Source organism: Triticum aestivum, chromosome 3A (assembly GCF_018294505.1).
Source record: "Triticum aestivum cultivar Chinese Spring chromosome 3A, IWGSC CS RefSeq v2.1, whole genome shotgun sequence".
Lineage (NCBI taxonomy): Eukaryota > Viridiplantae > Streptophyta > Magnoliopsida > Poales > Poaceae > Triticum > Triticum aestivum.
Genome location: NC_057800.1, coordinates 549,570,714 through 549,597,964, shown reverse-complemented (window position 1 = coordinate 549,597,964; position 27,251 = coordinate 549,570,714). Strand labels below are relative to the sequence as shown.

General features: G+C 45.8%; 1 protein-coding gene across 4 annotated transcripts; it reads left to right on the top strand.

Annotated features, from left to right (window-relative positions):
* Positions 1-19,455: 19,455 nt before the first annotated feature.
* On the top strand, positions 19,456-26,743 carry LOC123062147 (LRR receptor kinase SERK2). 4 transcript variants are annotated; one of them, XM_044485513.1, is made up of 12 exons: positions 19,456-20,061; positions 20,499-20,669; positions 20,798-20,930; positions 22,985-23,056; positions 23,310-23,453; positions 23,543-23,614; positions 23,726-23,791; positions 23,868-23,938; positions 24,090-24,230; positions 24,589-24,930; positions 25,574-25,968; positions 26,180-26,743. In XM_044485513.1, exons 2-12 carry the CDS (start codon positions 20,603-20,605, stop codon positions 26,492-26,494), a joined length of 1,818 nt encoding a protein of 605 aa, XP_044341448.1. In that variant the 5' UTR covers positions 19,456-20,061; positions 20,499-20,602; the 3' UTR covers positions 26,495-26,743. The 4 variants fall into 4 exon arrangements, with proteins under 4 accessions (XP_044341448.1, XP_044341449.1, XP_044341447.1 ...); XM_044485514.1 differs by having other exon boundaries at positions 19,456-20,065; positions 20,587-20,669; XM_044485512.1 differs by having other exon boundaries at positions 19,456-20,065; positions 20,503-20,669.
* Positions 26,744-27,251: the final 508 nt, after the last annotated feature.

Sequence of the window (27,251 nt, the reverse complement as noted above, 5' to 3'; positions counted from 1 at the left end):
TGACAAGTATTTTCGGACGGAGGGAGTAGAAAACAGAGTTGGTGATGATGGTGTGCGTGCCATCCTGCAATATAGGCCGTCGGATTTATATCTAACGGATAGGAAAGAAACTATGGCAATTTTGCAAAAATATACCCACACGTCTCTCCATGTTCGCAAATAAGGCCTTCCCTCGTTCAACCTTTTCTCTCACAAGATAAACTACTCATACAAATGCATCTTGAGGTGTCCATAGAATCGAAGAGAGGGATGATGTGTGTGTGTGTGCGCGCGCGATCGATAAAGAGTGCCATCGAATTTGTGTGTGCCCACGTCAAAGATATAGAGTGGCTGGCCTACTGGAACGTGAGATGGGACATGTGCAGTTTGTCTCTGTGGCATGGATACCTACCTGCAGCGCTCGACTATCGGTGTGTGGTGGGGGAAGAGGGAGGCCCAATTAACTATAGAGGTACAATGGCTGGTATATGTGTGGAGGAGGAGAGAGGCCTACCTCATGTATTAAGGAGATCGATCTGCCTCATGTATTAAGGGAGATCGATCGGCATCCATGCATATGTGCAGGAGAGGAATAAGGTTGGGAGAGAGACAGAGCTAGAGTGTTGGAGGGGGTGGTAGTGGAGTTGCTTCTAACAAATGGTGGGATAGGCTTGCTAGACAAACGGAGGGCACGCCCGCAATATCAATAAGAGAGGAGATGGCTGCTTGTTGTCTGTGCACGTGCGTGTGAGAGACGGGTCAGGAGGCATGCACGAATGATGAGGGGGGACGATGTGGCTGTGGTAAGCAGACGTAACTACATAGGAAGATCAATCGCCCTTTGTTAGAGAAAGGAGAGACATAACTTGTGAGGTACGTCGATCGATGGGGGGTAGTTAAAGTCGATCTAGGTATATGTTGGGAGATCGATCGGTATACATGCATGTGTGTGTTAGAAGCAAATGAGGCACGAGGAGAAGGATAGAGAGAGAGGGATGCATGTAGGAGGTGGTACGAGAGGCATACTATATCGAGGGGGGAGGAGTGTGCGAGTACGAGAACGATGAAAAGAGTGGTGGGAGTGAGGCATGGACGGTGACAAGAGAAGAGGGGAAGCTTGTGTTTGTGCTAGGCACACCTGGCTAGAGAGGCATATCGATCGATGTGTGCCGTAAAGAAGGAGCTGGGGGGCCTACACACACCATGGGTGAACGACCTAAAGTGAAAAGACGAATTTGCGCGATGGAGCTAGAGAATGCTGAGGGAGGGTGAGAGGGATGCGGGCGTGTGCATGCACAAGAGAAAGTTAGCGCTAGCTACAAAGATAAGAGGGTTGTGTGGGTGTAAAAGACGAATAGAGATCATATATACTTCATTATAAAAAGCGAATTCAGATATTTGAAGAATTTATCATAGTGTTTCAAACCGACGCATGTGTGAATATATATAACGGTGATACACATGGTGTGGTTATGAACATGTTATACTACATTTAATATATTTTATCTCTACTCTTATAAAAAACGGAGTTGTTGATGATGGTGTGCCTGCCATCCTGCATTATAGGCCGTCCGATTTATATCTGGCGGATAGCAAGGAAACTATGATGGTTGAAGTTGGCAACAATCATGATTGTAGATTCTTATTGAAATAGAGAAACGAATTCAAATTTAGTTCGAATTGCAGCGGTAGTATAGACATTTGGAATGCACTAAAATGTTGGTATGAGTAGGTTACATGCATTATACAGCAAGCGAAAAAATTTAATCGGACATAACATGCATTCATACTCCCTCCTTCCATCTATATAGGGCGTAATGAGATTTTTAAGACCGCCTTTGACTATTGACAAGATTAATAATACATGACATGCATAATCTGAAAATTATATCATTGAAAGAACCTTTCACAGACGAATTTAACGGTGTGCTTTGTGTAAGTTGCATGTCATATATCATTGCTCTAATATTTGGTCAAAGTTAGCATCGAAAAACGCATTAGGCCCTATATAGATGGAAGGAGGGAGTAGCTTTGAATAGCATTTGTATAGTAAAACGGAGCAAGACTCTCTCTTTGTGTGGTGTGAATAGTTTTATTTTTTTGTTTTATTTTTGGTTGAGGGAAGTGCGAATTGATTTGGTACGTACAAGTACGATATTACTACACGTTAGGCTTGTCCCTAAAATTCAACCCGCGTCTTGTTATATCCCGAAAATTCAGATATCGTGCTCCCAAAACTCGCGCCTTCACAACCCGCGCCTTGCTATTCCGAAATTACAACACGCACGAAAACTCCCTCCAGCTGCCAAATCCCGACACGCGAAATCTCCCTTCTAACCCTGAGCCGAAAGGGCCGCTAGTTCAAATCGGTGGGGGGTACTTTTGTAACACACCCTACATTTTGGACAAGCGCGTCCCTAAGTCATGCTTCACCCCCTCCCATCGCCCCCTTTTCGCCATTCGAAATCCCAGGCCGCCATAACCTCTCCACTCCAGCCATGAAACCCCACCCTCCTCCATCCGCCATGTCACCGCTGCCCAGCCGGAGCCTCTTCCCCGACGATGTCGTCCACCGCAACAGCTCGACGTCCCTCGTCCACCTCCCCGGATGAGGATCCATCGTCCATCTCGCCGTCCCGCCGATTCAGCCGCCCCGTCATCCACCTCCAAGGAGTTGCTCCGACGATCGCCTCGTCTATCGCGGCTGCTCCATCCCCATAGCGCCGCCTTAACCTGCTCCACCGGAACCGTAGCATCCTCACCGACTCCTCGGACGAAGCCGTGGCCTACTCGAAGCCACCAAAGAGATTGTACACTCATCACATCGCACCTTCTCCTTAACTCGACCTCCCGACGCCGACGATGCTCCATCTCGCACCCCCATGGAGTGGCTACCTTGAAGCTAGCGCCATGGGCGACATCTCCACGGCGGCTCTCCCCCAGTGCGAGGCCCCTTCGGCGGTGGCGTCCATACCAGCCGGATCTGCTGCTGCTGCTGCTGCTCCGGCTCTCGCTTGCTCGCGCTGCTGCTGCTGCTCCGGCTCTCGCTCCATCGCTCGCTCGCCCAGCTGCTGCTGCTGCTCTCCCCCTCGCTCGTGTTGTTGCTCTGCTCCGATTAAGCCACACTTCAGTCGACTGAATCGACTTTTGGGTCAGTCGATTTTCAGGGGTTGGGAGGCTCACCGGAGTTAAGGAAGAACCACCCACAACGGGGACGGGGGCTCGCCGGAGAGGTACCCCACTATCTATCTTAGGGTTCAGGGTGGGGGCGGGGGCCTAGAGGGCTGGCCGGGGCCGTGGTGGCGAGTTGTTTCGGGGTGGCGAGGCGGCGCTAGGCCGGTGGTTCGGCCGGCGGTGGCTGGCGGCTCAGGGGGGTGCAGGTTGAAGATGAACTACAGGCCCTCCCTAAACTACATTCAAGTGCCTCTCTGCTACCATTGCGTTCAGTTTCGACAGTAGCATTCAGATTCCACAGTAAATTTCAGTTTCGACAGTTAAGTTCAGAGTCAACAGTTTTTACCTCATCTGTTGTAGTCAGGTGGTTTTTGGTGATGTTAATTTTACATCCATTTTACATCATCTATTGGAGATACTATTAGAATCCCACTTGAGATTGATGATGTCTGTCTTGTGCTGCTTCAGCCTTGACGTCTTACGGCTCACCGGAGCTGCTCCAACGACAGAACGATCCATCACAACAGAGCAGTGCCCTGGACGCCGTCTACATATTCCTCAGATCTTCCTCCACACCTCCGACAGCCACCTCTGCCTCAACTGCTTCAGCGACCAACCCAATGATGCTGAGGTCGACACGGCTACGGCAAAGAGGTTGTACACTTGTTGCATCACTTATTACTATACATTCACGTCGATCCATTAGGGCTATTTTGGTTCAACGGAAAAACGTCGATCCACTGGTTGTTACCATCACTCTAAATTTCTGCATGCTCTCCTTACATAATCTCACCATATTTTTTCGTATGCATGTCAGATATTGTACACAGTCATGCTGAACATGTAGAGAAAAAGAGAAGAGTTTTGCGCGGCAATACAATGTCATGCAGACATCGCTCCATGGTGGGTTCAATGGCAAACCCTCCCCACCCCTCTCCAGATTGTAATCCAGAGGAAGATATCTGTTCTGAGGCGGATTCAGACGCCGCTGACCACTCCTATTTACCCCCAAGGTGTTTGCTCTACCTTGGCATGATGATGTTAGTCATATCATGCATATGTTGCCTTGCAGTGCCTACTTTTGACATCATATATGTCATCTGCTTAGTTTAGACATGTTCTGTAATGCCACCTGTTTAGTTTCTATATCATATATGGGAATTATGCAGTCTCATGTCTTTTAGCCAGCCATAATATATGTGAAATGTGCAATGCCATCCTGTTTAACCAGGCATCATATATTTGAATGATATCTTGCCCATCCTTTTCTTCATTACATTTCCATTTGTCGACAATGTTTGTACATTAAACTACTCTTCCTGTGAATCAGCCATTTGGGTGGGAGATGGAAAAATCTGGAGTGAAAACAAGGCCTTCAGAGCAGACAGTGCTACCTGTCGAAGCAGATCTCTTGTTGGGTCCCGATAGCTCCTCAGAGATGGATTCAGAGACAGATGACCAGTCCTATTCCCCCACTGAGGTGTATGCTCTAACTTGGCACGGTTATACTGCTCATATCATGCATACGGTGTCTTGCATTGCATAGTTTAGACATCATATACACAATATTCAACACCATGTTCTTAGTTCAGACATCATATCGAATGCCCTCTGTTTAGCATATAAATCACATATGTGAATTAAATGATGCGATCCTGATTACTTAGATAACATGTAGGTGAATTATGTCATGCGATCCTGTTTAGTTATTCATCATATCTTTGAATTATGTTATGCTATGCTATCCAGTTTAGATAGACATCATATATGTGAAATTATGTCATGCTATCCATTTTAGTTAAACAATATACATGTCAACTATTTCATGCCCTCTTTTTTCCACACTATCTATTGCATCTGTCTCTCATACAATGTCTGTACATTCAACTATGTTTCCTGTTTATCAGCCATTTGAATTGGAGCGGGTGATGCCAGTATCTAGCGGACTAAAAACACGGTCTTCAAATAAAACAGTGCTACCTCTTGGTGGAGATAGCACCCCGGTTGTACATGCACAAGAACCAGCCCTACCACACATAACCCAAACTCTCGCAGATTGTACCCCTACTGCGATGGACAGAGAACCAGCTTCACCCAATCTAACCCCAACCCCAGCCGATAGTAACCCAGTTCCTGTTGACACAACACCATCTCCACCATAGAGCTCCCAAACAAGAGCAGTTAGTAAGGCAGCTCCAGTGCCCAAAGGGCCAGTACTATCACGGCGAACCCCAACTCCACCAGTTAGTACGCCTATTCCTGTGGAGGAAGCACAACCAGCTAGTCGTAGTTTAGCATCTATCGCATTTGATGTTGTTAAATCGTATGTGCGTATCTTCCCATCTTGGAAATATTATACTGAAGATGAAGGAAAATGCCAGTTGCAGGTGTTTGTTCAGGAGTTATGTGTAAGTAATGTTATTCATGACAATGACTTTGCTTCGTCCCATAGATCCTACCTCCATGATGGTTATAATACAACAAATTTTCCCATTTTTCTCTATAGAGAAGGACCGATTTGGAAACTCAGGATGAGGTAACCTGTGCTAATACCTCTGCTATCTTCAAGAATGCTTGGTGGCAGTATCGGAATTACCTGAAGAAAACGTACTTCACCAGCAAACAAACTCATCAAATTCCCTTACGTTCTCCTGAGACACATTTACTGGACGATGACTGGGAATGCCTTGTTCTGTACTGGTCCCGAACCAAGAATGTGGTAAGGTCTATGAGCTTATTTTCTATTTTTAAGTATTATATTCTTGCGTCTTACTGTACTCTGTTCATGTAGAACAAGTGCCTAAACCTGAAGAACAACTGTTCTAATTTAAGATTCCATTGCTATCATAGTTCAAAAAAGCGCTAGGCGTTAATTGTGCGTTTTGCCACCGCCTTGAGCTTTACTGACCAATGCGGATGCTTATGCGCAGTTATGCACAAATTATGCGTAGTTATGCGCAATGCGTTTTGCCAACGCCTAGAGCCTAGGCGCGCTTAAGCGCTCGCTTAGGCGCGCCTTTTTTAACTATGATTGCTTTGCTCTTGTATCACTGTATTTACTCATACAAACTTATTTTTAAATTGAAGGATCCAATCGAAACTCCAATGGCACAGCAGGTATGTTCACGCATGTTTCTTTAACAGGTTTGCTCTTATCAATAGCTCTGTTGATTTCAATTTCAATTGTGTATACAGTTGACTTTCATATCATGCACATTACTAGCATCACAACAGAGCCAATAGTGTTGTTGTACATGTAGACCCGTGGTACCCATCTGAAATCTTGTTGTGCCGTGTAGTTTCCCACGCTTTGTATTCTTTCACTGCTGCTTTGTCTTGAACTGATATGATTTGAACCGTGTCTCTATTTTGATTTGGCAAGACAATGCAGTGACCATAGGACATAGATATATGTTTGTTTGATGCTTTTATTATGTACTAGTACTTGGCAATAGAAGACTTGGTAGTTTAATCCTGTCCACCTTACTAATGAACTGGTTCGCCGAAATGAGTTTCATATACTAGTACATGCTAAACTTGTTATGTGTCTGCTTGTTTCTTCTTTTAGAATGCTGACAGAATATTGGGGAAGAGTGCCTTATTAAGCAATGGTAAAGGAAGTAATGCAGATAAGGTTCAGGATAGTGACACATCCTTGTTGGTCTCCAACAAAGCTGATAAAACAACTAAGGAAGACTATCTTGAAGACAGCGAGACAACCCCAAAGTCATGTCTTGGTTTAGTGTTCAAGTTACAGGCCACTACCGCTTGCACAAGCTATTCAAACTCACTGTCTGAATCAGTTCGGTTTCTTGAGTCTCAACTACAAGCTGAAAGACATCGATCAGTTGTGCTATGACAAGAAGCGGAAGGACTGCGGAAGTCCCTGGAGCATTCAGATGCATACTTTCTGGTGCAATAGCAAGTGTTGGAGGATTTTAGCGCCAAACAAGACAAAGCTAATCAGCTTGCTAAGCTTATTGCCAGCATGGTGGATACCCAGGATAATGTTTCTTGAGCTCTTCTGAAGTTGTTTCAGTTATGCTCTTGTTTTGCTGCCGCGTTTATTTGCACTGGTGGCCAATTTTGACGGCCAGTGTATGTAATGTGCTACTTTGTTTCCTATATTTGCACTGGTGGCGAACTTTGATGCCCAGTGGATGTAATATGTGTAATAGCGGTAATAGGCTAGCATTAATTGCTTGCTTATTTATTTCCTTATTGTCTTGTTTAGTTGTTTGCTTGTAGTCAATGCAGTTCTTTTTCTGTTTTTTTTCTAGTGGCCACAATAGCCTATTTTGGTTAACTAGGCCAAAATAATCATGGCAACACACAGACTGTTGTAACCATGGGCCTCTTGCAGGCCGTTGATCCATGGGCCTTCGTTCGGCCGTAGGATCCATTGGCCTTCAATACGGGCCTTAGGGTCCACGGGCCTTCTACGGGCCGTAGGGTCCATGGGCCTTCTACGGGCCGTACGATCCATGGGCCTTCTACGGGCCATACTATCCTTGGGCCTCATACGGGCCGTAGGATCCATGGGCCTTCTATGGGGCGTATCATCATTTCGCCAATCATGGGTCGTACTATTCGTGGACCATAACAGGTCGTTAATAGGCTGTATTTGATAACTCTATGAAAATAGCCCGACAGGTTTTTTTACATGAAAACGGCCCAACGTATTAACGGTCCACAAACGGACCGACTGTAACGACGGGATGAATTTGGTCCACAAGCAGAAAATGACAGTAACGGGCCGTATGTAACCGAATGCTGCAAATGATCCCAAGAATCAATGGGCCCTAAGAAGGACGAAAGATAACTTGGGCTGGAAACGGCCCAATGGAATAACGGGCCGTTAATGGGTATAAAGTGATACACTGTTCATTACGGGCCAGTTTCACCACGGGTCGTTAATGGGCCAAGAGTTACAAAGGTCCTCATATGGGCCGAAAGAAGTCATGGGCCACACATGGGCCGGAAGTTAAAATGGGCTGAATCATATTGGACGGCCCAGATGACGCTACTGGGCCTAATTCGGATAGGGGTAACGGGCCCTGAGTTAGCGGGCTGTAAATGGGCTATATGCAAACAGGTCGTTAACAGGCTTTCCATGGGCCGGGCCGCCGCCTTTTGACCAAGTCAAATGGGCTGGCCTTTTCATAGGAATGGGCCTCTGTTGGGCCGTGCCACGTGTCGTCGTATCATATGCGCCTTCAATCCAATGAGCGGATGACATCTATCCCAACGGTGAGCCGACACGTGTTTCCTCCAGCCAATGATGATTTTACATGTGGAGAATCCCCATTGGTCGGGGCTGTTAACGGGTTATTGGATCCAAAACCCGACCCGATAGCTTAACGGCATTCCGTTACGGTGGATGCCACGTGTCGGTTACCCTTGACGAAAGCACTTCTGTGACGTGCGATTTATCGTCATGGAAGTGGACACTTCTGTGATGATAATTTTGGTAATGTCATGGAACACTTCTACGACAGCACAGGTATGACTATCTTGATTCTGTCATAAAATCGTCATGGATGTACATGCATGACAAAAAATGCGACCTAGTGTGACAAACACGTATCATCACGGAAGTGTATTTTTTTGTAGTGATTGCAAGCAAGAAAGTCTCTAGCAGTTTCTTCATCCATAACATAACCCTCAGGAACAACAGGCAGTTCATATCTAGGGGGAGAATCTTCATCATCACTTTCATCAATATTATCAGTTTCAATAATTTCATTCTCTCTAGCCGTAGCAAGTTGTTCATCAAGAAATTCACCAAGTGGCACATTAGTATCAAGCATAGAAGTAGTTTCATCATAAGTATCATGCAAAGCAGAAGTGGCATCATCAATAACATGCGACATATCAGAATTAATAGCAGAAGCAGGTTAGGTGTCGCAAGCTTACTCAAAACAGAAGGTGAATCAAGTGCAGAGCTAGATGGCAGTTCCTTACCTCCCCTCATAGTTGAGGGATAAATCTTGGTTCTTGGATCTTTCAAGTTCTTCATAATGATAAGAGGATATAAATCCCAAGTGACTCAAAGAAAAGAGCTATGCTCCCCGGCAACGGTGCCAGAAAATGTTCTTGATAACCCACAAGTATAGGGGATCACAACAGTTTTCGAGAGTAGAGTATTCAACCCAAATTTATTGATTCGACACAAGGGGAGCCAAAGAATATTCTCGAGTATTAGCAGTTGAGTTTTCAATTCAACCACACCTGGAAACTTAATATTGTTGGGTAACGTAGCAGAATTTTAAAATTTTCTACGCATCACCAAGATCTATCTATGGAGTCATCTAGCAACGAGGGAGAGAGGAGTGCATCTACATACCCTTGTAGATCACGAGCGGAAGCGTTCAAGAGAACGGGGTTGATGGAGTCATACTCGTCGTGATCCAAATCACCAAAGATCCTAGCGCCGAACGGACGGCACCTCCGCGTTCAACACACGTACGGAGCGAGGACGTCTCCCGCGCCTTGATCCAGCAAGGATGAGGGAGAGGTTGAGGAAGAGGGCTCCAACAGCAGCACGACGGTGTGGTGGTGGTGAAGCTGCAGTACTCCGGCAGGGCTTCGCCAAGCTCTTACGGAGGAGGAGAGGTGTTGGGGAGGGGAGGGACTGCGCCTTGGATGTTGTCTACAGCCCTCCCCTTGCCCCTCTATTTATAGGGGAAGGAGGAAGGGGGCCGGCCCCCTCTAGATGAGACCTAGAGGGGGGGGCGGCGGCCAAGGGGAGGGGGCTTGCCCCCCAAGCAAGGGGGCGCCCCCTTTAGGGTTTCCCCCCCCCCCAACCCTAGGCGCATGGGCCCAAGGGGGGATGCGGCCAGCCCATGCAGGGCTGGTTCCCCTTTCCTCTGCAGCCCATTAGGCCCTCCGAGAGAGGTGGCCCCTCCCGGTGGACCCCCGGAACCCCTCCGGTGGCCCCGGTACAATACCGATATGCCCCCGAACCTTTTCGGTGATCGTATGAGAACTTCCTACATATAAATCTTCACCTCCGGACCATTCCGGAACTCCTCGTGATGTCCGAGATCTCATCCGGGACTCCTAACAACATTCGGTAATCACATATAAGTCTTCCTAACAACCCTAGCGTCACCAAACCTTAAGTGTGTAGACCCTATGGGTTCGGGAGACATGCATACATGACCGAGATGACTCTCCGGTCAATAACCAATAGCGGGATCTGGATACCCATGTTGGCTCCCACATGCTCCACGATGATCTCATTGGATGGACCACGATGTCGAGGATTCAATCAATCCGTATACAATTCCCTTTGTCAATCGGTACGTTACTTGCCCGAGACTCGATCGTCGGTATCCCAATACCTTGTTCAGTCTCGTTATCGGCAAGTCACTTTACTTGTACCGTAATGCATGATCCCGTGATCAACCACTTGATCACTTTGAGCTCATTATGATGATGCATTACCGAGTGGGCCCAGAGATACCTCTCCGTCATACGGAGTAACAAATCCCAGTCTCGATTTATGCCAACCCAACAGACACTTTCAGAGATACCTGTAATGTACCTTTATAGTCACCCAGTTACGTTGTGACGTTTGGCACACCCAAGGCATTCCTATGGTATCCGGGAGTTGCACAATCTGATGGCCTAAGGAAATAATACTTGACTTCATAAAAGATACAGCAAACAAACTACACGATCTTTGAGCTAAGCTTAGGATTGGGTCTTGTCCATCACATCATTCTCCTAATGATGTGATCCCGTTATCAATGACATCTAATGTCCATAGTCAGGAAACCATGACTATCTTTTGATCAACAAGCTAGTCAACTAGAGGCTTACTAGGGACGTGTTGTGGTCTATGTATTCACACATGTATTATGATTTCCGGATAACACAATTATAGCATGAACAATAGACAATTATCATGAACAAAGAAATATAATAATAACCATTTTATTATTGCCTCTAGGGCATATTTCCAACAGTCTCCCACTTGCACTAGAGTCAATATTCTAGTTACATTGTGATGAATCGAACACCCATGCAGTTCTGGTGTTGATCATGTTTTGCTCTAGGGAGAGGTTTAGTCAACGGATCTGCTACATTCAGGTCCGTATGTACTTTACAAATCTCTATGTCTCCATTTTGAACACTTTCACGAATGGAGTTGAAGCAACGCTTGATATGCCTGGTCTTCCTGTGAAACCTGGGCTCCTTGGTCAGGGCAATAGCTCCAGTGTTGTCACATAAGAGAGTCATCGGGCCCGACGCATTGGGTATGACTCCTAGGTCAGTAATGAACTCCTTCACCCAGACTGCTTCTTGTGTTGCCTCCGAGGCTGCCATGTACTCCGCTTCACATGTAGATCCCGCCACAACGCTTTGCTTGCAACTACACCAGCTTACTGCCCCACCATTCAAAATATACACGTATCCGGTTTGTGACTTAGAGTCATCCAGATCTGTGTCGAAGCTAGCATCGACGTAACCCTTTACGACGAGCTCTTCGTCACCTCCATAAATGAGAAACATTTCCTTAGTCCTTTTCAGGTACTTCAGGATATTCTTAACCGCTGTCCAGTGTTCCATGTCGGGATTACTTTGGTACCTTCCTACCAAACTTACGGCAAGGTTTACATCAGGCCTGGTACACAGCATAGCATACATGATAGACCCTATGGCCGAGGCATAGGGGACGACACTCATCTTTTCTCTATCTTCTGTCGTGGTTGGGCATTGAGCCGTGCTCAATCTCGTACCTTCCAATATAGGCAAGAACCCCTTCTTTGACTGATCCATTTTGAACTTCTTCAATATCTTGTCAAGGTACGTACTCTGTGAAAGACCAATGAGCCGTCTCGATCTATCTCTATAGATCTTGATGCCTAATATATAAGCAGCTTCTCCAAGGTCCTTCATTGAAAAACACTTGTTCAAGTAGGCCTTTATGCTTTCCAAGAATTCTATATCATTTTCCATCAACAGTATGTCATCCACATACAATATGAGAAATGCTACAGAGCTCCCACTCACTTTCTTGTAAATGCAGGCTTCTCCATAAGTTTGCATAAACCCAAACGCTTTGATCATCTCATCAAAATGAATGTTCCAACTCCGAGATGCTTGCACTAGCCCATAAATCAAGCGTTGGAGCTTTCACACCTTGTCAGCATTCTTCGGATCGACAAAACCTTCCGGCTGCATCATATACAATTCTTCCTTAAGGAAACCATTAAGGAACGCCGTTTTGACGTCCATTTGCCATATCTCATAATCATAGAATGCAGCAATTGCTAGCATGATTCGGACAGACTTCAGCTTCGCTACGGGTGAGAAAGTCTCATCGTAGTCAACCCCTTGAACTTGTCGATAACCCTTAGCGACAAGCCGAGCTTTATAGATGGTCACATTACCATCCGCGTCTGTCTTCTTCTTAAAGATCCATTTATTTTCTATGGCTCGCCGATCATCGGGCAAGTCAGTCAAAGTCCATACTTCATTTTCATACATGGATCCTATCTCGGATTTCATGGCTTCCAGCCATTTGTCGGAATCCGGGCCCGCCATCGCTTCTTCATAGTTCGAAGGTTCACCGTTGTCTAACAACATGATTTCCAAGACAGGGTTGTCGTACCACTCTGGTGCGGAACGTGTCCTCGTGGACCTACGAAGTTCAGTAGCAACTTGATCTGAAGTTTCATGATCATCATCATCAACTTCCTCTCTAGTCAGTGCAGGCACCTCAGGAACATTTTCTTGAGCTGCGCCACTTACCGGTTCAAGAGTTAATACTTCATCAAGTTCTACTTTCCTCCCACTTATTTCTTTCGAGAGAAACTCTTTCTCTAGAAAGGACCCATTCTTGGCAACAAAGATCTTGCCTTCGGATCTAAGGTAGAAGGTATACCCAATAGTTTCTTTAGGGTATCCTATGAAGACGCATTTTTCCGATTTGGGTTCGAGCTTTTCAGGTTGAAGTTTCTTGACATAAGCATCACATCCCCAAACTTTTAGAAATGATAGCTTAGGTTTCTTCCCAAACCATAATTCATACGGTGTCATCTCAACGGATTTCGATGGAGCCCTATTTAAATTGTTCGCGGCAGTCTCTAAAGCATAACCCCAAAATGACAGCGGTAAATCGGTAAGAGACATCATAGATCGCACCATATCCAATAGAGTGTGATTACGACGTTCGGACACACAATTACGCTGAGGTGTTCCAGGCGGCATGAGTTGTGGAAGTATTCCACATTTTCTTAAGTGTGTGCCAAATTCGTGACTCAAGTATTCTCCCCCACGATCTGATCGCAAGAACTTGATTTTCTTGTCACGTTGATTCTCAACCTCACTCTGAAATTCCTTGAACTTTTCAAAGGTCTCAGACTTGTGTTTCATTAAGTAGACATACCCATATCTACTCAAGTCATCAGTGAGGGTGAGAACATAACGATAGCCACCGCGAGCCTCAACACTCATTGGACCGCATACATCAGTATGTATGATTTCCAATAAGTTGGTTGCTCGCTCCATTGTTCCTGAGAACGGAGTCTTGGTCATTTTACCCATGAGGCATGGTTCGCATGTGTCAAATGATTCGTAATCAAGAGACTCTAAAAGTCCATCTGCATGGAGCTTCTTCATGCGTTTGACACCTATGTGACCAAGGCGGCAGTGCCACAAGTATGTGGGACTATCATTATCAACCTTACATCTTTTGGTATTCACACTATGAATATGTGTAGCATTACGCTCGAGATTCATTAAGAATAAACCATTCACCATCGGAGCATGACCATAAAACATATCTCTCATATAAATAGAACAACCATTATTCTCGGATTTAAATGAGTAGCTATCTCGAATTAAACGAGATCCTAATACAATGTTCATGCTCAAAGCTGGCAGTAAATAACAATTATTGAGGTTTAAAACTAATCCCGTAGGTAAATGTAGAGGCAGCGTGCCGACGGCGATCACATCGACCTTGGAACCATTCCCGACGCGCATCGTCACCTCGTCCTTCGCCAGTCTCCGCTTATTCCGCAGCTCCTGCTTTGAGTTACAAATTTGAGCAACCGCAGCGGTATCAAATACCCAGGAGCTACTACGAGTACTGGTAAGGTACACATCAATTACATGTATATCACATATACCTTTAGTGTTGCCGGCCTTCTTGTCCGCTAAGTATTTGGGGCAGTTTCGCTTCCAGTGACCACTTCCCTTGCAATAAAAACACTCAGTCTCGGGCTTGGGTCCATTCTTTGGCTTCTTCCCGGTAGCTTGCTTGCCGGACACGGCGACTCCCTTGCCGTCCTTCTTGAAGTTCTTCTCACCCTTGCCTTTTTTGAACTTAGTGGTTTTATTCACCATCAACACTTGATGTTCCTTTTTGATTTCCACCTCTGCTGATTTCAGCATTGAATATACCTCAGGAATGGTTTTTTCCACCCCCTGCATATTCAAGTTCATCACAAAGCTCTTGTAGCTCAGTGGAAGCGACTGAAGGATTCTGTCAATGACCGCGTCATCCGGGAGATTAACTCCCAGCTGAGTCAAGCGGTTATGCAACCCAGACATTTTGAGTATGTGTTCACTGACAGAACTATTTTCCTCCATCTTAAAGCTGAAGAACTTGTCGGAGACTTCATATCTCTCGACCCGGGCATGAGATTGGAAAACCATTTTCAGCTCTTTGAACATCTCATATGCTCCGTGTCTCTCAAAACGCTTTTGGAGCCTCGGTTCTAAGCTGTAAAGCATGCCGCACTGAACGAGGGAGTAATCATCAGCACGTGACTGCCAAGCGTTCATAACGTCTTGATTCTCTGGGACAGGTGCGTCACCTAGCGGTGCTTCTAGGACATAATCTTTCTTGGCAGCTATAGACCACTCATCAAGGGTTCATGACCATAAAAGATATTACTCATATAAATAGAACAACCATTATTCTCTGATTTATATGAATAACCGTCTCGCATCAAACAAGATCCAGATATAATGTTCATGCTCAACGTTGGCAGCAAACAACAATTATTTAGGTCTAAAACTAATCCCGAAGGTAGATGTAGAGGTAGCGTGCCGACGACGATCACATCGTCCTTAGCCAATCTTCGCTTAATCCGTAGCCCCTGTTTTGAGTTGCTAATATTAGCAATAGAGGCAGTATCAAATACCCAGGCGCTACTACGAGCATTAGTAAGGTACACATCAATAACATGTATATCAAATATACCTTTCACTTTGCCATCCTTCTTCTCCGCCAAATACTTGGGGCAGTTCCGCTTCCAGTGACCAGTCCCTTTGCAGTAGAAGCACTCAGTCTCAGGCTAAGGTCCATACTTGGGTTTCTTCACTTGAGCAGCAACTGGCTTGCTGTTCTTCTTGAAGTTCCCCTTCTTCCCTTTACCCTTTTTCTTGAAACTTATGGTCTTGTGTTGACCATCAACACTTGATGCTCCTTCTTGATTTCTACCTCCGCAGCCTTTAGCATTGCGAAGAGCTCAGGAATCGTCTTATCTATCCCTTGCATATTATAGTTCATCACGAAGCTCTTGTAGCTTGGTGGCAGTGATTGAAGAACTCTGTCAATGACACTATCATCAGGAAGATTAACTCCCAGCTGAGTCAAGTGGTTATGGTACCCAGACATTCTGAGTATATTTTCACTGGCAGAACTATTCTCCTCCATTTTGCAGCTGTAGAACTTATTGGAGACTTCATATCTGTCAATCCGGGCATTTGCTTGAAATATTAACTTCAACTCCTGGAACATCTCATATTCTCCATGACGTTCAAAACGTCATTGAAGTCCCGGTTCTAAGCCGTAAAACATGGCACACTGAACTATCGAGCAGTCATCAGCTTTGCTCTACCAGGTGTTCACATCATCTGGCGTTGCTCCTGCAGCGGGTTTGTTACCTAGCGGTGCTTCCAGGACGTAATGCTTCTGTGCAGCAATGAGGATAATCCTCAAGTTACGGACCCAGTCCGTGTAGTTGCTACCATCATCTTTCAACTTAGCTTTCTCTAGGAACACATTAAAATTCAATGGAACAACAACACGGGCCATCTATCTACAACAACATAGACATGCAAAATACTATCAGGTACTAAGTTCATGATAAATTAAAGTTCAATTAATCAAATTACTTAAGTACCCCCACTTAGATAGACATCCCTCTAGTCATCTAAATGATCACGTGATCCAAATCAACTAAATCATGTCCGATCATCACGTGAGATGGAGTAGTTTTCAATGGTGAACATCACTATGTTAATCATATCTACTATATGATTCACGCTCGACCTTTCGGTCTCAGTGTTCCGAGGCCATATCTGCATATGCTAGGCTCGTCAAGTTTAACCCGAGTATTCTACGTGTGCAAAACTGGCTTGCGCCATTGTATGTGAATGTAGAGCTTATCACACCCGATCATCACGTGATGTCTCGGCACGACGAACTGTAGCAAAGGTGCATACTCAGGGAGAACACTTATACCTTGAAATTTAGTGAGAGATCATCTTATAATGCTACCGCCGAACTAAGCAAAATAAGATGCATAAAGGATAAACATCACATGCAATCAATATAAGTGATATGATATGGCCATCATCATCTTGTGCCTTTGATCTCCATCTCCAAAGCACCGTCATGATCACCATCGTCACCGGCTTGACACCTTGATCTTCATCGAAGCATCGTTGTCATCTCGCCAACTATTGCTTCTACGACTATCGCTACCGCTTAGTGATAAAGTAAAACAATTACATGGAGATTGCATTTCATACAATAAAGCGACAACCATATGGCTCCTGCCAGTTGCCGATAACTGTGTTACAAAACATGATCATCTCATACAATAAAATTTAGCATCATGTCTTGACCATATCACATCACAACATGCCCTGCAAAAACAAGTTAGACGTCCTCTACTTTATTGTTGCAAGTTTTACGTGGCTGCTACGGGCTGAGCAAGAACCGTTCTTACCTACGCATCAAAAACCATAATGCGGTATAGTGATTGCTTTTTGATCTTCAGAAAGAACCTTGTTCATTGAATCCGATTCAACTAAAGTTGAAGAAACTGACACCCACCAGCCACTTGTGTGCGAAGCACGTCGGTAGAACCAGTCTCGCGTAAGCGTACGCGTAATGTCGGTCTTGGCCGCTTCATCCAACAATACCGCTGAATCAAGAATCAACTAGTGACGGCAAGAAATATGTATATACCCACGCCCACAACTCCTTTGTGTTCTACTCGTGCATATAACATCTATGCATAGACCTGGCTCGGATGCCACTATTGGGGAACACAGTAATTTCATAATTTTCCTACGCAGATGCAAGATCTATCATGGTGATGCATAGCAACGAGAGGGGAAGAGTATTGTCCACGTACCCTCGTAGACCGTAAGTGGAAGCGTGATGATAACGCGGTTGATGTAGTCGTACGTCTTCACGATCCGACCGATCCTAGTACCGAAAGTACGGCACCTCCGCGATCTGCACACGTTCGGCTCGGTGACGTCCCACGATCTGAGTGTCGAGGGAGAGCTTCGTCAGCACGACGGTGTGATGACGGTGATGATGAAGCTACCAGCGCAGGGCTTCGCGTAAGCACTATGACGATATGAACGAGGTGGATTATGATGGAGGGGGGCACTGCACACGGCTAAGAGATCAATGATCAACTTGTGTGTTCTAGGGTGCCCCTGCCCCGTATATAAAGGAGCAAGGGGGGAGGCCGGCCGGCCCTTGGGGCGCGCCAGGAGAGGAGGAGTCCTCCTCCTAGTAGGAGTAGGACTCCCCTTTTCCTAGTCCTACTAGGAGGGGAAAGGAAGGAGGAGAGGGAGAAGGAAAGGGGGGCGCCGCCCCCCTTCCCTAGTCCAATTCAGACTAGAGGGGGAGGGGGCGCGCGGCCTGCCCTGGCCGGCCCTCTCTCTCTTCACTAAGGCCCATGTGGCCCATTAGCCCCCCCGGGTGGGGGGGGGGGTTCTGATAACCCTCCGGCACTCCGGTTTTCTCCGAAATCACCCAGAGCACTTTCAGTGTCCGAATATAGCCGTCCAATATATCGATCCTCATGTCTCGACCATTTCGAGACTTCTCGTCATGTACGTGATCATATCCGGGACTCCGAACTACCTTCGGTACATCAAAACACATAAACTCATAATACCGATCGTCACCGAACGTTAAGCGTGCGGACCCTACGGGTTCGAGAACTATGTAGACATGACCGAGACTCATCTCCGGTCAATAACCAATAGCGGAACCTGGATGTTCATATTGGTTCCTACATATTCTACGAAGATCTTCATCGGTCAAACCGCACAACAACATACGTTGTTCCCTTTGTCATCGGTCTGTTACTTGCCCGAGATTTGATCGTCGGTTGGGACCTCCAACGAGAGGATTATTTCATGGGAGGCGGCGGGGCCTCGAGTGCCAAATGGGCCGATCTGTGTCTCATGTCCTACTCTTCCTCACCTGTAAACGCACCTTTTCTTCACGGGTCTTATCCTCGCCGGACCTAGACACGACCAACGGCGGTGGGAAACAACAAGAACTTGGAGGATGGGCGCCACCGTAGGTTTAGAGTAAGGTCCAGTTGCTTTTTTAGTGATATGTCATAAATGTAATAAATGTGTTTCGGTTTAGATGAAAATAATTGAATTGCATGTAATTCATCCGGTTTGTTGAAATAAAATGTAAGTGGGTTTGGTTGGATGGCTAGCTTCAAGTCTCTCCCAAGGCGAGCGGTGGCCCCACGCCAAGCGAGGAACATGCGCACAGTGGTGGAGCGGGACAATTCCGGGCCTTGGCCCCACCTTTATAGAGAAATTTTTGCCAGATATGCTTATCCTTTTGGTAATTGCTCTACTAATCCCTCCGACGACTCTAATCACCTTAGCTTTTTTATATGTCATGCACTCATTTGCCCACGCTCCGCGCAAAAGCGTGAACCACGGAACCGTCGGGACGCCAGAGCTGACACCGGAAACTAGCTGGACAGCAGTTCGAAACGTGCATCGAGCCAAAACCAACCATCAAGGCCGAGAAAGCCGTGCCGCTTTCCCACTGACCTCCTTGGCCCGCAAAAACGATCGATGGTACTACTGGGAGAAAACCGATCACCCGTCCGTCCAAGTCTCCAAGTCCAGCCTGCCGCGCCATCGCTGCCCAGTGGACGGACTGAACAGAAAACAGGACACGGGCAGAAAGGCGTGAGCTAACCGGAAAGCGACCTCGCGGAGCGACAGCGCATGGGGCTATCTCTAGCTAGGCGCTCGCGTTCGGTTGCGAGAATCTGCGGCGAGTCACGGAAAGGCACGCGGAGCACCACTGTCTGTCCCGGCGGCATCCGAAGCGAACCCGAGCCCAGCCGCCCCAGCCGCCCGAGCAGAGCGAGCGACCCCAATTCCGTCTTATCTCAAGGGGATCGAAGGGAGGGCGAAAATGGAGAACCCACCAACCCAACCAAGTTGCGCCCCGCCTGCCTGAAATGGATTCACCAGTCGCAGCCGCGGTCCATTTCGGCGTCTGGGGGAGTCAACCGCTCGGGTCGTCCACCCACGCCTCCGCCTCCGCCTCCACCTCCACATCCACCTCCACTCGCGCACTGGCGGCGGCGGCGGTTGCGCAGGCTGACTGCTTCCTTCGGAAGGAATCCTTCCCCAGGTGCGCTGCGGCGGCTGGCCAGGCTGATTGGTAGCCGCCCCTCTCCCCGTGCGTGCGTGTATGCTTGCTAGCCGAGCGAGCGAGCGAGCGAGCGAACGAAGAGAGCGCCTCACTTCCCGGGCGAACGGCCAGAGTCCTTCCCGAGCGTGACAGCTAGGGTTCCTAGCCGCCGCCGGCCCGCCGCCGCGGCGCGCCCAGCCGCTAGTACAGGAGCTACGCCGGCGACCAGTCAGTAGGCAGGTAGCCACAACTCCTTCGTCCTTCCTCCCTCTCCCCTCACCCCCCTGCCCCCTTCCTCTTGCATCGTCTGTTTGTTCAATTTTTGTCCTGATTTCTGTATTGGATGAGCACTTGCTGTAGATTTGATGTTGTGAGAGCATAATTTTGATTATTCCTTGATGAGTACTGGATGCATGATTTTCCAGTGCATGTTCAAGTTTATATGTGACAGGATTTTGCTTGATCAGGTGTTTGTGATAATGCTTCTAGGGGCAAATGTTTACAAATTGTATGTGCAGTACTCGAATTAATGTCTTCAAGGCAAGCGAAGATTGATTTGTACTGGTTTATGTTGTAGCCAACCATCTTCTCTGACGATAGTGTACTTGAAATACCTATGTTTTTGTTTTTCTTTTATCGTGTGCTCCACACTGATCTGATTTTGTTTAACCAGGTAGCCAATGGATTGCTGCTACTATTATTAATCTGTGCATATTTTCTAGCTGGGCAACTTCTCATAAGGAAGTCAATTGGTACTACAGTGACAATAAAGGAAAGATGGGGCTGATCGGCATCATTATGACTTTGACATTTCTGCTCTCGTTTGCAGCGTCTGATCGCCAAGGTCCGCTTGCATGTCTATCATCTGTATAGTCATTCCATCCTTTTGGAGCACATTCACAATCATGGATTAGATTAATTAAGCAACATATATTCTTATGATCAACAATGAAATATCATTTGTTTCCTTAGGTGATGCATTATATGATATGAAGCTGAAGCTGAACGCTACTGGCACACAGCTTACAGACTGGAATCAAAATCAAGTTAACCCTTGCACTTGGAATTCTGTTATTTGTGACAGTAACAATAATGTTGTGCAAGTGTAAGTTGCCATTCTGGATCTCTCGCCACTTTGCTTACTTTGTGTACTGCCAATATTTTCCCATAGATCATGTAGCTAGAAGCTGGGATTATTTCGTTTGCATTCCATATCCATTTCTGGTTAGCTCTTACGATTTGTGCAAACAAGTCCAAGTATTATTTGAGGTGCATCTGCTTTTGAAACAGAGGCAAAAGATTCGCCTCATCCACTAATTAAGAAGAGAAGACAAGGTTTGGAACATAAGAGGAACCACTACTCCCGGCAATAAATTACTCAAATGCTTCGACCCCGCGAAAACCCAAAGCTTTGCTAAAGTTTGCCAAAATAATTAGTGGCGGCATAGATTTCTTTCGGAATACTCAAGCATTTCTGTCATTCCAGATGGCTCGATTGGTGAACATTATGAGGGATACCATCGCCTTGCTTCATGTAGCTGTGTTGATCCACCAACTTCCGGTAGAATGATGAGTCGCTTATTGGGAGGGGTCGATGTCTGCGAGTCCTAACCAATCCTTGAGCATCCGCCAAAACCTCAATGTGAATCGATATTTGAAGAAGAGGTGAGCGGCAGACTCATACTCACGCTTGCACAAAGGGCAAAGGCCGCAATTTTTCCAACGGCGCCGCTCCAAGTGGTCGGCCGTCCACACCCTATTTTGGATAGCAAGCCATGCAAAAAAAAAGACCTTTGGGGGAGCCTACACTTTCCGAATGATCTTGTTCATTGGAGTGAGGATAACTCCCAAGAATTAAGCCTTTTATGCCTCCGCCGCCGAAGTATTCCCTGTTAGAAGAGAACTTCCAATGGATGGAGTTGTCAACATCCTAGTTCAAAGGAACTTGAGCAAGATGAGACCAAAGCTCGACGAATTCGGGACGTGGTTCCAAGAAAGACCACGGGGAGTCTTTTGGCTCATGCCAATCACTTTTAAGATGAGCGGGGCGATGTCTTTTGGCTTGTGCCATGCAACCACGGGGAGTCCCACCTTGCACTTCCCGCCCGTCACCTTATTGGTCCTCGACCAAAGAAATGCTCTCTCAACCTTGTTAATACTTTTGAGGATGGGTGGGGGGATGACAAGTGGCGTAAGGTGGCGATCGTTTGTGAGTTGAGGATCGATTTCACGAGCACCCCATGACCAGCCGAAGTGATGTTCATGCCCTCCCGAGGAACGAGCTTCACCGCGATTTTGTCCTCGAGGTGTTGAAAGTCTATCCGCCTGCGCTGCCACACCGAGAGCGGCAGGCCTAGATATCTCAATTGGAAAGAAGTGCGTATGGCAGGCAGCCCCTCGAGGATGTTCTCCAAGTCCAAGTACCCACACCAGATAGGCACAACCGAGCTCTTGTGGAAGTTTGATTGCAGCCACGTCACCTCACCAAACCCATGTAGAGTACAAGCAAGGTTTTGGATATCTTCCTTTATTGGTGCCATGAAAACAGCTGTCATCCGGGTATAGGGATGTCCTGAAGATGGTGCCACGTCCCCAGATTTTAAGGAGGAGGCAAAGCCTCATGGCCAAGTCGAGAATTTGTTGCAGCGGATCGATGGTAATGACGAAGCAGCGGCGATTACGGATCTCCTTGTCTAAGACCCTGGCCATGCGTAATCGAAGTGCCCGACACCCAATTGAGAAGGACCCTCGATAAAGAAGTTCCAAGGAGGACGGCAATCCAATCCTGAAATCTGCTAGGGAAGCCCCTCCGCTGAAGAATGTCAACTATATAGTCCCAACGCACCGAGTCAAAAGCCTTCCGGATGTCGAGCTTGAAAAGGAGGGATGGAGTTTTGTTTTGTTAAGATGTTGGGCCAGGTTCCTAACATACATAAAGGTTTCTAACATACTTGTTATGAAACTACTCCAGTATTTTGGTACTACAAGTACTCTATTTCGGTACAGAGGTAGTATGTGACAGACACATATATACCTCCACTTTCTATAAATGCATTGTAACACTTGCTAAGCCTCCATATGGTTCTGTTTACCGTGTTATTCATATTTCTTACTAAGACATTCAGTTTTATCATGAGTTAACCCGATACCCTCCTGCAGAACATTGGCTTCTATGGGGTTCACTGGAGTTCTGTCGCCAAGAATTGGAGACCTCGAGCATTTGAATGTTCTGTAAGTGTACTCGTCTAGAGCAATAGAATATCTTTTAGATGTTAAGTGGTTGTTGTGATAGAATAGCTACTGTATCTTACTCTTTTATTTTGCTGAAAAGACCACTCTATGTCTCTACCTTATGATTCTATAGGAACAGGTGTGAGAAATGCTGACTATATTTCTATGCTTGCTAGATGAAGTGATGGTCGTATTGTGTCATGTGATCACGTTCTCCAACTTTTGTTAATCTTTGTGGTGCATGACATTGCAGGTCCTTACCTGGTAACAAGATTACCGGTACCATACCAGAGCAGCTTGGGAACCTATCTAGTTTGACAAGCTTAGATTTGGAAGAAAATCTGCTGGTTGGAGAAATCCCAGCTTCTCTTGGCCATCTTTCGAAGCTCCAACTCTTGTATGTATCAGAATTGTTACTACTTAATGTCATGAACATCAGTAATTTAACATTCCCTGATTCCCATTCACCTTTTGTTCTGTAACCAGGATACTAAGTCAAAACAGACTAAGTGGAACTGTTCCTGATACACTGGCAACCATCTCAAGCTTGACAGACATGTAAGCAGCAAACTAGTAATATTAATATTCGTGATTTCTGTCCACAAGAGCTTATATCTATTTTTCTTAATCTCCTATCATATACAACTAATTTCTTTCTTATGATGACAGTCGGTTGGCCTACAATAATCTCTCCGGTCCAATACCTGCTCAACTATTTCAAGTTGCACGTTACAAGTAATGGGAGTCATTATAACATTTAATTCTATGTGTGTTAATTAGAAGGTCTAACAAAGGTTCATTTCTTTCACAGCTTTTCTGGCAATAACTTGACTTGTGGAGCAAACTTCGCTCATCCTTGTGCATCAAGTTCGCCTTACCAAGGTAACCAGCCATATTTTCTTTTGTTTTTTCCCTGGGTCATATTTTTCTGTTCTGCATTGTACACTTGTCAGATAGCACAAAACGTAGAGTGTTGATTTGACGTCTGTAAAATGATTTTGAGGCATATGCTAATTTTATCACTCTTTAATAGGTTCATCCCATGGTTCGACAATAGGCATTGTCCTTGGAACAGTTGGTGGAGTGATAGGGCTGCTCATCATAGGGGCTCTATTTATTATCTGTAATGGAAGGAGAAAAGGTCATCTGCGTGAAGTTTTTGTGGATGTATCAGGTAGTGTATATGGCGCTTTGTTTGTCTTCATAGTTTTTTCCCCTGTAGTCTTGTTCATTAGCTTATCGAAACAAAGATGTGGTTTACTGGTTTATGTATGCATACACAGATTTTTTGTTACTGAACCACATGTAACAGTGTTTCTGGCTATATGGAAATAGTTAGTGTCCAGCATCTTTTGCGACTTCTCTGTAGCACCATCTGTGTTTTTGAGGCACAATGTCCAGCTTACAAATTTGAAGTTTTCATGTGTTGCATTGCATTGAACTGACCAATCATATGTAGCTGAATGCATTCCTCGTATGCAGAGGCCGAGATTTTTCTTTCATTTAACTAACAGATCTGATAACTTCCACAGGTGAGGATGACCGAAGAATTGCATTTGGGCAGTTGAAAAGGTTTGCATGGCGAGAATTACAACTCGCTACTGATAACTTCAGTGAGAAAAATGTTCTTGGACAAGGGGGCTTTGGAAAAGTATATAAAGGAGCACTTCCAGATGGCACTAAGATAGCCGTAAAGCGGTTAACTGATTATGAAAGTCCTGGTGGGGAGGCTGCCTTCCTGCGTGAAGTTGAGCTGATTAGTGTTGCAGTTCACCGGAATCTTTTAAGATTGATTGGGTTCTGTACAACACAAACAGAACGTCTACTTGTTTATCCTTTCATGCAGAATCTTAGCGTAGCCTACCGTTTGCGAGGTACTTTCTTTCTTCTTAACCAATCGACCAGCTGATTCATCTCCTGCAATCCTACGGTTGTGCTACTCTATGAAGTTTCTCAGATCCTTCATCAATGTGCTTAAAGATTCTGTAACTGGTCTTGGACCTTCATTTAGGCTTAGTAACTTCAATTCTAATGTACTTCTAAAAATTTAGATAGCTTCCTGTTGGAATCTTTATATTTCATATGCTCATTTTGCTTTACCAATGCAAGATGCCAGCATGCATAGACTTGTTTCTAGTAAGTCGTAAAATGATCTAGACAGTTACTTGGTAGGCAGTATAAATCCTGAGTAAAGAACAGATAGACCAAAATGCAATATCAAATAATCTTCCGAGATATACCATCCAGGTAAGTGATGAAAGAAAGGAAAAAGGGCCAGTCAGTAAAATCCAACATCCAGTGTTTATTAAATGATTATAGTGAGTGAAATGCAATTTGCTTCTACATCCAGAACATGATTTTTCTTAAATGTTTTTCTAGTCTGCTTCGTTTTTGTTGTGGACATTCATTACCTTTCAGTTTACAATGACTAAATCTATTTGTTAGTTTTTCTGTTTTCTTTCCATCTGTATACTTTTCTCTTATGTGCTCCTTGTGTTGAAATGTTGAATGGTGCAGAATTTAAACCTGGGGAACCAATATTAGATTGGAATGCAAGGAAACGAGTGGCTATAGGCACAGCGCGCGGACTGGAGTACCTGCACGAGCACTGCAATCCTAAGATCATACACCGTGATGTCAAGGCCGCGAATGTCTTGCTTGATGAAGGTTTCGAACCAGTTGTCGGCGACTTTGGCTTGGCAAAGTTGGTGGATGTACAGAAGACATCTGTGACCACTCAAGTCCGAGGGACTATGGGTCACATTGCACCAGAATATCTGTCCACAGGGAAGTCATCTGAGAGAACTGATGTTTTCGGCTATGGTATAATGCTTCTTGAAGTGGTCACCGGGCAGCGTGCCATTGACTTTTCACGTCTGGAGGAAGAAGATGACGTGTTGTTACTTGATCATGTAAGTCAACTCCACTTCCCACCCCGTCTAAACTTGATTGATTCAAGCTGCTACTGAGTAAGCTTTGTGTATGAAGAACTCTATGGACAACAACTTAAGAGACTCGCACTTGTTGAACAAAAAGACATGCATTCTGCTACACTAGTTAAGATAAATCCTGAACGCCGAAGCATGTGATCCAAAGCATAATGCTGGTGCCACAAATGTGCAGGTGAAGAAGCTGCAAAGAGAGGGGAATCTAGACGCCATCGTGGACCGAAATCTGAACAACAGCTTCGACAGGCAGGAGGTGGAGATGATGATGCAGATCGCGCTGCTGTGCACCCAGGGGTCGCCTGAGGACCGGCCCTCCATGTCGGAGGTGGTAAGGATGCTGGAAGGGGAAGGCCTGGCGGAGCGGTGGGAGGAGTGGCAGCAGGTGGAGGTGACGAGGAGGGAGGACTACGAGCGGATGCAGCAGCGGTTCGACTGGGGCGAGGACTCCATCTACAACCAGGACGCCATCGAACTGTCCGCCGGCAGATAACCGGCGTCAGACTGCTCACTGTAGGTAATAATGGTCATATTCTTCGTAGAAGAACTAGTCGGAGTCTTGTATATTGTGATATTGTCGTAAGTCAATGTTGCTGACTGTATATTCGCGCTGCCTCCATGAAACCTTGGTTTTTGTCGCCGGGGGCGTTGGCTCTGGACTGGGCAGGCGAAAAAAGTAGATATGAACGTGCTGTCGCTGGGGCCTGGGGTGGCTTGAAATGAAAGTTGAAACATTTATATACACCATACGCTTGGCGAAGCCGAGCCGTACTGTTGAGTGCAGCACGTGCTTAGTGTATGTAAATCGATTTGTTTTGCATAGCCATTTGCCTACCCTTCATGCGTGGCTCCATATGGAGTTGGTTCTGCTGCCGCGCATCTTGCTTTGCTCCAGGACAGTGCACACCTACGGGCTACAGCAGCACTAATTTTTGTACTGGGTAACCAAGATGATGGGATGCAGCTGTGGCTATCTTTGGTGAGTGTGTTGATATTAGTTCAATCATGGGAAGGGTCAAATTTAAACATTGTTGTTGTTCGGTTAATAAAGCGGCGCATGTGCCTAATTACAGTTTTTAAATAATTTTTCTAGTGTTTGGACAAATGAGCCACGAGATTATCTGGTTATTGTAAGTTCATAGATGATGTATCTTTACCGTGTGATTAATAAAGCTAGCCATGATGCCCTTAAAAAAATCTTGATCACACTACTGCTGGCGGCTAAATTTCGTGTTTTGACCCTTTTTTCA